Source organism: Dreissena polymorpha, chromosome 11 (assembly GCF_020536995.1).
Source record: "Dreissena polymorpha isolate Duluth1 chromosome 11, UMN_Dpol_1.0, whole genome shotgun sequence".
NCBI classification, from domain to species: Eukaryota; Metazoa; Mollusca; class Bivalvia; order Myida; family Dreissenidae; genus Dreissena; species Dreissena polymorpha.
In genome coordinates, this window is record NC_068365.1 from 33509521 (window position 1) to 33524329 (window position 14809).

Consider the following 14809-nt stretch of genomic DNA (forward strand, 5'->3'; position numbering starts at 1 on the left):
GTTTAATGTGCATACAGGTGCTGTTTATCCACCTTTTAATGAATTGGTTATTGAGTTTGAGCTCTTTAAAGTGATCAACATGGAAAATGTCTACGAGGACACACTTGTGTCCGACCAAACACGATTTTGGAACTGGGTCAATTTCTTAGGGCTGGTATCGAAATACTGCTAGATCAATGGTACTGATATTAATTTTTCCTGATAATTTTTTTTATTAGCTTTTTAAAACAACCGGTGTGTAGTTGATTCATTAAAAATTGTTCGAGTTACATGGTTTACAGTAAAGATGGTCTAGTTTTATGGCAAATGAAGTTGCACTCCATGTCTCTATTATAGCGCATATATATTAAAAAAATATGGGCTTCCCTCGTATGCTTTGAGCTGGTGGCTTGAGATAAATTACACAAAGCAAGAAAGCACTGCAAGAACCTTGTACTTGCTGATGTCCTAACACTAAGTTGTCACTACTAATTTAGATTTTGCAAGCAGACATGTTTTATTTATAGCATTATTTATGTTGAAATAGTTTTATCTTTCTGTTGATTCACCGTAGTTTTGCTGACATTATATTTTAACGGTGAATAACTGAATCCAATAATATCGGTCATATTTGTTGGTTTTTTATACGCATGTTTTTAAAAAACAGAACGTATTATAGTTTCACCCTTGGCGGGCTGGCGGGCGGGCGACGTCCACAGCAGTGTCCGCTCTCTAATTAAAAATGTTTTCATCCGATCTTCACCAAACTTGGTCAGAAGTTGTGTCTAGACAATATCTAGGTCAAGTTCGAATATGGGTCATGCCAGGTCAAAAACTAGGTCACAGGGTCACTGATTGCATTTCAAGGATTAAGCATGGTGTCTGCTCTCTAATTAAAGAAGTTTTTATCCGCTCTTCCCCTAAATTTGGTCAGAAGTTGTGTGTAGATGATATGTAGGTCAAGTTCAAATATGGGTCATGCTGGGTCAAAAACTAGGTCACGCGATCACTTAGTGCATTTCAAGCATTTAGCATGGTGTCCCTTCTCTAATTGAAGTAGTTTTCATCCGATCTTCACATTATTTGGTCAGAAGTTGTGTGTAGATGATATGTAGGTCAAGTTTGAATATGGGTCATGCCAAGTAAAAAACTAGGTCACGAGGACACTTAAAGCATTTCAAGCATTTAGCATGGTGTCTGCCGTCTGATTGAAGTAGTTTTCATCCGATCTTCACTTATTCGGCCAGAATTTGTGTCTAGATGATATGTAGGTCTAGTTCAAATATGGGTCATGCCGGGTAAAAAACGAGGTCATCAGGACACTTAGTGCATTTCAAGCATTTAGCATGGTGTCCGCTCTCTAATTGAAGTAGTTTTAGTCCGATCTTCACCTAATTTGGTCAGAAGTTGTTTCTAGATGATATGTAGGTCAAGTTCAAATATGGGTCATGGTAAAGTTATCGAGTTGTCCTAAACCTTCAAACGGGCGTATCTTGTGACAATTTGGCACTCTTGTTTTATTTTGTCTTATACATGTAAAAGACATAAAACATTTGAAATGAATGATCATTTTTATTGAACATTATATTTTGTGTTCGAGAAAATAATATTGGTTTTACAGTATAAAGAAATGTTCAGCCATGAGGGTGATATGGTCCAATAATTTTGTCTTATAAAAGACATAAGACATTACCATTTGAAATAAATTAAAATTTTTGTTGAACATTTCATTTTGTCAAATTTGTGGTAAAGCAAATAATATTTGTTTTACAGTATAAGGAAATGTTTAGCCATGGGGGTGAATTGGTCCAACAATTAAGAACTTACTGTTTATAACTTCATGCGTACATGTAGCTTTTAAAAAACCAGCTAAATGAGCTTTTAAAATACCTGAACTAAAGCTTTAACATCATAATGTTTCCGCATTTGATACTTTGTTAACTGTTTCAGTGCAATGTGGCCTAATTACATGTACTAAGTAAAAAATATGTTTTTAGAAACATGGATTTTATTTGCTCACACAATTAAAAAAAAGCACTGTAAAATTGTGGAAGAATATGTGAAGACAAGAAAGCTTTATGTTTTTCCCAGTCGGTTTTGTAGAAATGTTTGTTTTGTCTTTTGACAGATTTCTGCTACAGTGTCTTGAAGATCTCGATTCTAGTTTGCGAAAATTAAATTCCCGTCTGTACGTGGTGAGAGGACAACCTGCGGATGTATTCCCAAAATTGTTCAAGGTAGGAGTTTTTTTACAGTGTAAATAAGCATTTTTTTTCCCTTCTTGATAAAGTGCCTGTTGAAGGCCCTTTCCCAATTGAGGAAAAAACAAACTATTGCTGCGCAAAAAATTACCAAAAGGAAGGAAAGTTGCATCTATGTGCACAATTAAAATGAGCACTAAAACAAAACATTTCAGCAAAAAGAGGCATGTAAAGGAATATTTAGGTTGGTTTGTGCTATTAAGTTTTAAGCAATTAAAAAAGACCAATTATTCCCAATCTGAAGATTTTACTGGGTCTTTTTTACCAATTTCAGAGTTTTTCACTTGGATTTTTAACCAGGTTTTCCGAAGGAAAAAACTGGTTATTAGATTGGCGAATGCGGGCGGTTTGGCGGGCGGGCGGAACAAGCTTGTCCGGGCTATAACTATGTCATTCATTGTCAGATTTTAAAATCATTTGGCACATTTGTTCACCGTCATTGGACGGTGTGTCGCGCGAAATAATTACGTCGATATCTCCAAGGTCAAGGTCACACTTTGAGTTCAAAGGTCAAAAATGGCCATAAATGAGCTTGTCCTGGCCATAACTATGTCATTCATTGTGAGATTTTAAAATCAGTTGGCACATTTGTTCACCATCATGGGACGGTGTGTCGCACGAAAGAATCACGTCAATATCTCCAATGTCAAGGTCGCCACGACTAAAAATAGAATTTTTTTTAAACAAACTTACAAAGGGGGGTAATTTTGTTTGTTCATTTCAAAAGTTCAGTTTGAGTTTTCTCCCTTTATCAGATTTTTTTTTCACAATGAAAACCTGGTTTTGTGACAATTTTGTCCCTTGTTTGTTGGTAGCGGTAAGGAAAGCAAAGAGCTACTCAATCACTGGAAATATTACCACACTTGAAATAAAGTTAAATGCATGCAGCTTACATAATGGTATTTATAATTATGTAATACATTCAATGACTCAGAATATGCCTTGGTTGCTTTAAGGTACGTCAGACAGACATTGTCTAGTAAGATCGGTGGTCGGGCTAGTAAAACTGTGCGTTAGCTTGTCCGACTTGTCATACGTAAAACATCTATATTGGTTTATATAACTATAACTAACAGAAAACCTTTTTCTCTTAATGTGTAAAATAACTCTCGTATTCGTTATTTATATCAGAACAAAACTAGCGTTTATAAATAAAGGCGGAGCATTCACATGATTCACCGCTATTTTTAGACGCGAAGGAGAGCTTCCCGCAGAAATTGCTTGTTTCCATTGGTCAAGTTGTCATGAATATTAATGATCTTTTGCAGTGTCTTAGAACTTAACATCATGTTTTTACGACTTCTATCGAAAATGGGTATCATCAATGTAAGCATTTTGGCGTAGCAGACGAGAGAATGATATTTAAAGAATGCCTTTGTTCAAGATTGGATTTTCGTCCGACAAATAAGTTGACGGTAAAACTGACACAGATTATGATGGAAAAAGGGCCTTGGAGCTGTGGTTGCATGGAGCACAGCGGTCAAGGAGGCCAGAATTTGATGACGTTGAATAAATGTCACCTGCTGTACAGACATAATTTGTTTAACTGGTGATAAACAGTGAAATTATAACAAACAATTTATGCTGTTAAATAGTTTTATTTTATTTTTTACTCTGTGCATCAAAATAACTTTCTTGTGTTCATTAATTATTTACTGATAAAATCTGATTGAACAGTTACACGACACAATTGTGTTTATTTGCTATGCCATTTATGGTCTAGTAGACATCAGATTCAGGCTAGTACATTTTAAGTTGAGCTGGTCCGATGGTCTGGCAGTAAAAAAAGTTAATGTCGACCCTGCCAACATAACAGTTTGTATGTACATGTAAGGTGTATCTTCTATTGAGCCTATATGTCAGCTGAGACAATGATGGTAAAATATTTTGTTGCCGTGCACATTCAGATAATATCGAGAATTACTTCCACAATAACTTCCTCTGACTAGGGTTGATTTATTCTTATGATATTGATTTGTTGAAAGCTTAGTCAAGAGCGTTATTGCCATTTAATGTTGTTGTATATACATGTAAATGTCACCTGTTGTGAAATGTGATTGCAATAATAATTTAACATTACATTTTGTAATTTAAGATAAAAGCTGCTAGTACAAGTAATTTAATTAAGTAACTAGGATAATTTAAAATAAGAATTCTAATTTATACAAAATTATTTAATATATAAGGAATTCCTTTTAAATTGAAAATCATCACATTGAATTTACAGGGGTTCCGCTGTCGATCGCCATTGGCGCCAAATGGCGCTAAATTTTTAAATGTGGCTCCAATTTTTTAAAAGTGGCGAATTTAAAACAAGAAATATCTTTAAAAAAGATATACGGCGTTGATTGTGGTCGATGTTTATGAACGATCAAAAGTTATCTCTATGAGATAAAAAGTAGCGGATGCCTTTTTTCTGCGCAGTTCTTAGCTACATCATAAGCAAATCAATTACGGGGTGTTGCGCCAGATTTCGTGGCTTATTATGCTTTATGTGATATTATTACTCAAATATCTATATTTACAGAATAGAAAAACACAAGAAACATGAAAATAAACGAGTGCATATAGGTCAGCCGGCAATACTCGAATCTTATTTAATTGCATAATTATAGTATAGTGAATTATTGTGCTCATGCTTAATAAACTGGTCTAAATGGATAAATATTTCTAATTAATTTTATCAAAATTGGTCCTTATCATGCCAATGTTGAAACCATATTAAAAATCGATGATTGACATATCACAATAATATCGCCGAATATCTGTATTTAGTATCTTTCTGATCAAAACAGACTTCAAGTGCACAAAGTTTACGAGACGGCGTTTATATAAAGATTTCTGCAACTGACCGCAAACTGACAAACTGACCTTGATACCTTGCGGATTGGAATGCAATGCATTACAGTCACTACGTTATTGTCAGTAAGACCGGTGTAACACAATGATCGCAACCCCTTCTGCGAACTCCGACGATGAACTGTATATAAACTATGACTTTCACAAATAGCCGCTTATTGACCCGAAACCTCGCGGGTTGAAATGCAATGCAAGTAAGTACTAAATATGACAACATAGCCTTTAGTATAATCGCTTTTGCGCTGGTAATTCTCTGAAAATAAAAGGTGAACGCACAAACTGTATTTATGTCGAAAATTGATTGTAAAACTGTTCTATCTATTGAGCCTTTTCATTAGAGATAAAATTGTTTCATGCAGTAAAACAGTGTTACAAAGACGCGGATATGTTTCCAATGTTCTGGTGTTATACTCAAATCAGCCAATGGAATAAATGAAGTGTATTCATTCGTACCTAGCCGCGGGAAATTTTATTTGTGTATTATTGGACCCTTACAAAGGTCAAGTCAGGGTAAAAAGCTGGCTTAATACAGCTTACGCCGAAAAATCGGTAAAATCCTATCCCAAAATGTACTGCGAGTCGAAAGCTAGCGACCAGCGTCTGTCAGTTGTAAATATTGATTTACGACGATGTAAGCGACCTACAGTGCAGAGTGCATTAGAAATCACCAAAGCGTGTAAGTGTTACAAACGGTGTTTTTACTGCTAATTGTCAAGTTTTATGGGGGTTATTATCGGATTAACGGCTCCTTTATGATATTGAGCAATAAGTTAAGTAACACGGGGACAAACTGTCACGACGATCAATAATTTTAATGATTATTAGGGTCGCTATTTCTTTGTTAAAATCAAAACCATGGGGCTGGCAAAAGCATTTAATTACTCCACATCAACAAATAAAAACTTGTTTCAACAGGTATTTGTGAGCATTTCTGTTTAATAGATTCATTATTGTAATGTTCTGGGAAGGATATAAATTGATTAAGATAACAACAATTTCTGATTTAAATATAAAACATTCACTCGATGTACTATATTTCGGATATGTTAAATTCGGACATTTAAAGATAGGGACATTTATGTGTTGGTTTGATGTTGATAGTTTGTAAAAATATGTTTTATGTTATTTCAGGCAACTAGAATGGATTGTGGCAATTATCTGGGCCTTTCTGTCAGGAAAAATGCGTGAACAACAGTCATTTAATTGAACCTGGAAATCATCCACCACTAACAGAAAACTTGCTAACAACAGAAGCTGCTGTATATCATGTCCAAATGACCAAATATAACTGTTAAAACAATTTGCAGTGAGATGCTTTATTTTCTGATTCCCTTTCAAATGATGAACATTGGTGTGATTTTATGTTTAAATAATTTTGAAACATTTATGCAGCATACTGTTTAATACATTGATGTTAACATTATTTTGGTTATCTGTGTTGCTTATCAAGTTGAAAAAATGTTATTTATATACAAAAAAAGCTTATTAATACTTATGAAGGTATGACTTATGAAGGTACTTATTGTTTTCTTTTATGAAATAACATACTTTTTAAAGTGATAATATAGTCAATGACATTAATGTAGTAAGGTTTCTTAAAATGATTGTTCTTTTTAATAAGGTGGAATAACCGACAGTATTCACGCCGCGAAAAAGTGGCGACAACTTTTTTTGGGCCAGTGGAACCCCTGAATTTAATATTTTGAAAATATCTTTTTACCTGAATCATTAACTGGTCGTTTTTGCAGTCTCTAAATATTAAGTAGTTTTGTAGTGGATATGGTCTTCAGGAGGTTAGAGGTTAAAATCCCCACTCAGGGAGCAGTATTTCAATCTTCTATTAAGACACCAAGTACTGATTCCACCATTAAAAAATAGAAATCCTAAGGCTGTTGATGTACATGTAATTGTGCTAAAATAAAGATTTAAACTAAGCTATATATGTCTAACATTCAAGGTGAAGCGTGTTAGTTACTTTTGCTAATAACATTGAGGACAATCAGGTAAATGTAGGCCAATTACCATTATATAACAATGCACATACACTCCAGGAAATGAGCATTATGCTAATTCATATTGCATGCTCTCAACTTTACTCCAGGAATGGAACATAAATGTGCTGTCATTCGAGGAGGACCCGGAACCCTTCGGTCGGAGTCGTGATTCGGCCATCTCAGCTCTCGCCCAGGAAATTGGTGTCGAGATGATAGTACGCATCTCTCACACCTTATATGACCTTCAGAAGTAAGTGGGTGCATGTACTTGTACCTGTAAAAAATAGTTGCTTTTTCGTGACTAATTGGGTTAAAATATCGCCAGACTCCTCTTCACAAAAATGGTATTAATTTGTTTATATATAAATACATTTTATTAAGTAAGTAATCCTGTGTAATGAAATATTGAAGATTATCGTGAAAACAATTCCCTTTATCTTTAATACACTGGACTCGGTTCGACTTTACGTAGTCTCCAAATTATTCTGCAAAACTGGGTGTAAACATGACAGTAATGGGCAGCAGACTTAAAAATGCCATGAAAACCTTTTTATCATATTAACTTTAAAGATATAATGCTCTCTGCACAACAAAATTTTTATAAAAAATTTACTCCTTATGCTTCTCATGTGGATGACATGAAGTTATTGATGTAAAAAAACTAGCGTTCATATTCCAAGATCATAGTTCAAAGTCAAAGGTTTCATATAAGGAATCAATCCCTCTCACTTGGTCCAGCAGGGATGGATCTTCAAATAACTGGAGTGTTAGGTTTTAAACAAGGTACATAGGTCATGGTTACAGTACAAGGTCAATTACAGAAAACATTGTCCAGTGCATACCTTTATTCGGCATTTAATCTGGCAGAAGTGACAAATATCTTATAATGGCATTTTACACACAGGATCAAAAGTAACAGTTCAAGGTGAAAGGTCATAACTTTTTTTGCAGAGCATTTTTAGCTCGACTATTATATATGAAATATATACTGGAGCTATCCTACTCACCCCAGCGTCGGCGTGAGCGTGTAAATGTTACATGACATATTGCTTTAATATTTTGCATACTTCTTTACCAACATGACCCCAACCTATAAACAAGACCAGACAACTGTATCAAGCATTTTGTAAGAATTATGGCCCTTTTTTCACTTAGAATATGCATATTCTTGATAAATCTATGTTGAATGTTTGCATACAGGGCCCTCAATCCATTTTAGGGGAAGCAGGTCCCTACCCTCATGAGGGGGAATTTTTCGCGACGTTTCGCTTTTGGGGGGATTTTTTTTACTTACTTTCTCATTATTACATGTGTACATATTTGCACTATATTCATTTATTATGCCCCCCTTCGAAGAAGAGGGGGTTTATTGCTTTGCTCATGTCGGTCGGTCGGTCCGTCCACCAGGCGGTTGTCAGACGATAACTCAAGAACGCTTGGGCCTAGGATCATGAAACTTCATAGGTACATTGATCATGACTCGCAGATGACCCCTATTGATTTTGAGGTTACTAGGTCAAAGGTCAAGGTCAAGGTGACCATAAATAGTAAAACGGTTTTTGAATGATAACTCAAGAACCCATACGCCTAGGATCATGAAACTTCATGGGTAGATTGATCATGACTTGCAGATGACCCCTATTGATTTTGAGGTCACTAGGTCAAAGGTCTAGGTCACGGTGACCTGAAATAGTAAAATGGTTTCCGGATGATAATTCAAGAACGCATACGCCTAGGATCATGAAACTTCATGGGTAGATTGATCATGACTCGCAGATGACCCTTATTGATTTTGAGGTCACTAGGTCAAAGGTCAAGGTCACGGTGACCCGAAATAGTAAAATGGTTTTCGGATGATAACTCAAGAACGCATACGCCTAGGATCATGAAACTTCATGGGTAGATTGATCATGACTTGCAGATGACCCCTATTGATTTTGAGGTCACAAGGTCAAAGGTCAAGGTCATGATGACCCAAAATAGTAAAATGATTTTCGGATGATAACAAGAGAACGCTTTTGCCTAGGATCATGACCCTTCATAGGTACATTGATCGTGACTCGCAGATGACCCCTATTGATTTTCAGGTCACTAGGTCAAAGGTCAAGGTCACAGTGACAAAAATCGTATTCACACAATGGCTGCCACTACAACTGACAGCCCATATGGGGGGCATGCATGTTTTACAAACAGCCCTTGTTATATTGTTTATTCTTAAAAATGTATTTCCCCTATTAACTAAAAATAACACTTTTGATCAGAAAATTCATATATAATGATGTTTACTTTTATTTTCAAGAATCATAATGCCTCTTTTTAGTTGTATTCAGCCACAAGTTCTTGTCAGCCACTTAAGGGTTATATGTTGCCTTTCTTTTACTAAATGCAAAATAATTCTACACTTTGAGACATTCATAAAATATTTTATGTCTTTACAACACCGACAGGCTAATAAATTTATATATCAAGTACTTCCATACTAACAGGACCATTCTAGGCGGGCAACCTAGCAACCTTGATTTGTTCACATCTTCCTATCGATCTGTTATATGTGTTATGAATCATTTGTTTGAGGAACATTTAATGTTTGTTATAACTTTAAAATAATTCAATGTGCAAAGTGATATTGTTATTGACAGATAAACCAACATACTGATTAAAAGGGAATATTTCATTAATTATTTGCATTTTATCTAACATGAGAAATATTTCCCTAAATGTTTTTTAAACTATGGAGAAATCTATATACAATTAATAATTGACGACGTTTATCAAAAAAAACATTTATGAAATGGAAGTTTAAAGAAAAAATAAAATAATCCAAGTTTTATCAGATATTTATAATAATTTCCAATATAATTGAGTGTCTGAGCAATGTGGATAAATGAATATATTGGATAAAATAAACACTTGTCTACACTTGAATTACGATTTATTTTTCAATAATTTATGCACTTAAGTTTAGCTTTAATGCGTTTTTATAAGCATTTATAGACAGTGTCCCTCCCCAAAATCAAGAAATTATTACTTGTCATTCATTTGTGTAATGGTATACAATAATTTTGTGGTAGAATATTTGAGAAAAACATTAGAAACGAAACTTGTCGGTGATGAAATTTTCCATATGGTTATGGAAATTACAGATCTTCAGTTTCCAAAAAACAATATGTCACGGTTTCCAAAAATATGATGGTTGTGCCCAAAGATTATGGTGTTAATGAACATTACTGGTTTATATTTTAATAATTTTGATTCTCATTTGATTAATAGGTAATTTCAAGGCTGATGAACTTGAAATATGCAAGCTATTCTTTCGTTTTGCATATGTCTGTCAATACATGTTTATCTGAACAATCTGTAATTTCCGTAACCACTCGTTTAATTGTAGCAGACACAAGTTTAAATAAAAAAATTATGTTTTACACTAATATTCTACCTCTTTCTTGCGAAATACTAATGCATGTATGATTTAAAAGTAATTTTGCATTGTTTTCAGCCAGGAACACTGTCTATGACCGCGAAAAAAAACATAAACTTTTTGATTTACGATATTTACTTTATAAATAGCTTGCATGCGGCATGGCATTGCATGTTCCGCAAGGTAAATATCTGGACTTTATTTATTGGATGATTTTGGACTGTTTCATCCAATCAGAAAATAGCTTTTAAACATAATTTTGACCCATGTTTAGCGAGATAATTAAGTACCACTTTTTATACACTGCCAAATTGTGACATAACAAGTTGCCTCCCTTGTTGGTTCATGCTACTGTATTATTATGCCCCCCTTCGAAGAAGAGAGGGCATATTGTTTTGCACATGTCGGTCCGTCCGCCAGATGGTTTCGGGATGATAACTAAAGAATGCTTATGCCTAGGATCATGAAACTTCATAGGTACATTGATCTGACTTGCAGATGACCCATATTGATTTTGAGGTCACTTGGTCAAAGAGCAAGGTCACGGTGGCCCGAAATAGTAAAATGGTTTCCTGATGATAACTCAAGAACGCTTATGCCTAGGATCATGAAACTTCATGTGTACATTGATCATGACTCGCAGATGACCACTATTGATTTTGAGGTCACTAGGTCAAAGGTCAAGGTCACGGTGACCCAAAATAGTAAAACAGTTTCCGGATGATAACTCAAGAACGCTTATGCCTAGGATCATGAAACTTAATAGGTTCATTGATCATGACTCGCAGATGAACCCTATTGAATTTCAGGTCACTTGGTCAAAGGTCAAGGTCACGGTGACCCAAAATAGTAAAATGGTTTCCGAATGATAACTCAACAACGTTTATGCCTAGGATAATGATACTTCATAGGTACATTGATCATGACTCGCAGATGACCCCTTTTGAGGTCACTAGGTCAAAGGTCAAGGTCACAGTGACTCAACTTTGAAAAATGGTTTCCAAATGATAACTCAAGAATGCTTACGCCTATGATTATGAAACTTCTTAGGTACATTGATCATTACTCGCAGATGACCCCTATTGACTTTCAGGTCACTAGGTCAAAGGTCAAGGTCACAGTGGCTTAACACAGTAAAATGGTTTCCGGATGATAACACAAGGAAGCTTACGCCCAGGATCATGAAACTTCATAGGTGTACCATTGATCATGACTTACAGATGACCCCTATTGATGTTCAGGTCATAAGGTCAAAGGCCAAGGTCACAGTGAGTCAAAACAGTTTAATGATTTCCGGATGATAACTCAAGAATGCTTATATCTAGGATCATGAAACTTCATAGGTACATTTATCATGACTTGCAGATTACCCCTATTGATGTTAAGGTCACTAGGTCAAAGGTCAAGGTCAAAGTGACTCAAAACGGTAGAATAGTATCCGGATGATAACTCAAAAATGCTAACGCCTAGGACCATTAAACTTAAAAGGTACATTGATCATGACTTGTAGATAATCCTTATTGATTTTCAGGTCACTTGGTCAAAGGTCAAGGTCACAGTCACAAAAATGTATTCACACAATGACTACCACTACAACTGACAGCCCATATGGGGGTCATGCATGTTTTACAAACAGCCCTTGTTTTTTCATAATTTAGTATGTATTGAAATCGAATTGAGATATAATAATCATGAGACACATCTTATTAAAAAAAAAAAAAAAAAAAAAATTTTAATTTCAGGGGGAATTTTTCCCTCCAAAAAGGGAAAAAAGTATACTTTTCAGGTGGGGGACTGCGGCCGAAATTTGGCCGCAGGTTTGATATATTGAGGGCCCTGGCATACCACCTCAAATATTCTCAATGTCCCTTGACATATTGCTTTAATCAGGGCTTTCCACAGGCCATTTAACGATCCCTCGCCGGGGCTCTTGAATTTTTAGAAATCAGAGTCCCGGGGCGCTTGAAATTTTCCGATCAGTGTATTTTCAGTAAAAGAAAGTGGAGATTGTCAAAAGAATCAAGGTTTCTCTATCAGTGTATCAATATTCCCTGTTTCAAAAGAGCACACGGTACCTACTTTCACAAGTAATCGCCATAAACACCACATGGGGTAATGGATAATCCACTGATAAGATGCGCGTATCGATTATTCTAGTCACATTACACAGTCATTTAAATGCTGACAAGCATGTATCAGGTTACTTTCCAGTCGTCAAACTGTGATGTTCATCGTCCAATCGGTTACGCAAATGCTTATGAGGGCAGGGTTAACTATCTACCATTAATTTTGATTGACGTCGGGCATGAAGTAAGAGTTTATCGCAGCTTGATTAGCAAGAAGTTGTAACATGTACGTACATGTAATATAAAACCGGTAACTAGTACAGTACAGTACATTAAAGATTGTTTCGGGCATCATCATCACACCTTTTTACTGTAAAAAAGTGTTACCTATGACTCCTAATTAATACGAGAAATTAATTGCAAGTGGTAAATAATGAATAACTTACAGCAAGTAAGTTGTGCAAATAAATCCCGGTTACAATTATGCGTTAACAATTTAATTCCAGTACATGTATATTTCATCATTTCCATTTATAGAACTGATTCACCTCATTTTTCTGACATTTCTTCGACACGTAATGTGCTTTAACAAAATTTTTCATTGAATTAATTACGCACACTTCTAAATGTTTCGTCCGATAATCGATACTTAAAAGACTGATAATGGCAACCGGCCTTAATCCTCGTGGACAACGTGAATTTCATGCATAATTCCGTCAAAACATTTATTCAACTCGTAAAGTGTTTAAACAAATTATCGTTGAATTCATACCGCAACTTTTAATATTTGTTGAAATCTCAAATGGGAATAATTAAATTTGTAATCCGAAACCCATTCCCGTAAGTCGATGTTAACGTGTTTTTAATCCCAAACACACTTCCGAATGTAAATGTTATTGCAACGTTAAAATATTATTGCTTCAAATTAGCAGTGCAAATTTATTTTGAGTCAAATCTTTTTCACAATTAAAAAGAGCGCGAAAATTATGCAGCATGTACAACGTCGCGTCATTTGCATAGAAAGCGTTCGTGTTATGAGCGTTTTAACAAGCCCACAACACGTCAGGGGATTGACGCATGTTCAGAGGCAATATTTCATCAAATCTATAAATCATCGCTTAAAACTTATTTGATACTATAGAAAAAAGGCAAGGTTTGTGTTAAAAGAAATAATTGAGAGCTTTTATCGTAAATATTTACCAGAAAGTGATTTAAAAAGACGGAATAAACGGGATTATCGGGTAATAAATAGAAACTTGAAAAGCAGTAATAGAGTCGGGTTGAAACGGATGTATTGGGGAATCGTTCGAGTCGGGATTTTACTATCTGTGCGGAAAAGTTTTAAAACAATTAAACAATATAAAAAATTATATATATTTTTAAATTACTGTGGGATTTTCTCGAGAGTCATAGCGCATCAAATGAGTCTTTTGACGCTGTTTTTCTTTGAGTTATAACGCACCAGAGAACGTGAATTGACTCCTTTAATTTTAAAAAATCAACCTCGGGAGGGGACTACCCTCCAGAACCACCCCTATCAGCCCCAAGGCACCTGAAAAAAATCCTGTGGAAGGCACTGTTTAATATTTTGCATACTTCTTTACCAACATGACCCCAACCTATAAACAAGAGCAGACAACTGCATCAAGCATTTTGTAAGAATAATGGCCCTTTTTAGCTCGACTATTATATATGATATATATAGTGCAGGCTGTCAAGCGGTCATACTTTTTCCTACTTTTTCCTACTTTTTCATCAGGATCCTACTTTTTCCTATTTTTTTACCAAATCTTCCTACTATTCCTACTTTTTCATTTTCAATTGAGAATATTTTTTTTAAGAGTTTATTTAGTAAACTTGCAGGATGAATGAATCTATGGCATGACTGTATCCCTGTTAATGTGCATTCATCTAGATGAGACCTTACAACCCATGCTGACTGTCTGCTAGCACCTCTTCAGGAAGCATAAATATTTATTTCTTATGTAACTTTTGAAAATATTGACAAGTTTTTTTTTTAAGTAACAATAGTGCCTTGTTTACTTCCTTAGCATTTGTACGCTGCAGACTTCACTACCTTACACAGTTCCCAGTGATGCAAGAGCTGAGGGAATCAATTGTTTATTCCAGTTTTATTTTGTTTCCATTGACAACAATTTTACCAAACCTTATGCATGTTTACATGATATTGCTGTTTGGAATGTAGAGATATAGAAATACCATGTATTGTAT

The 14809-nt window shown here is 35.1% G+C and overlaps 1 protein-coding gene across 1 annotated transcript in view; it reads left to right on the forward strand.

The window, feature by feature from the left end:
* LOC127849743 (cryptochrome-1-like) overlaps nucleotides 1–14809 on the forward strand; it is a 70301-nt gene that overhangs the window by 7709 nt on the left and 47783 nt on the right. Inside the window, exons 2-3 of the mRNA XM_052382493.1 lie at nucleotides 2108–2216; nucleotides 7201–7343. Coding sequence (XP_052238453.1) covers nucleotides 2108–2216; nucleotides 7201–7343 — 252 coding nt within the window. The remainder of the gene's footprint in view (nucleotides 1–2107; nucleotides 2217–7200; nucleotides 7344–14809) is intronic.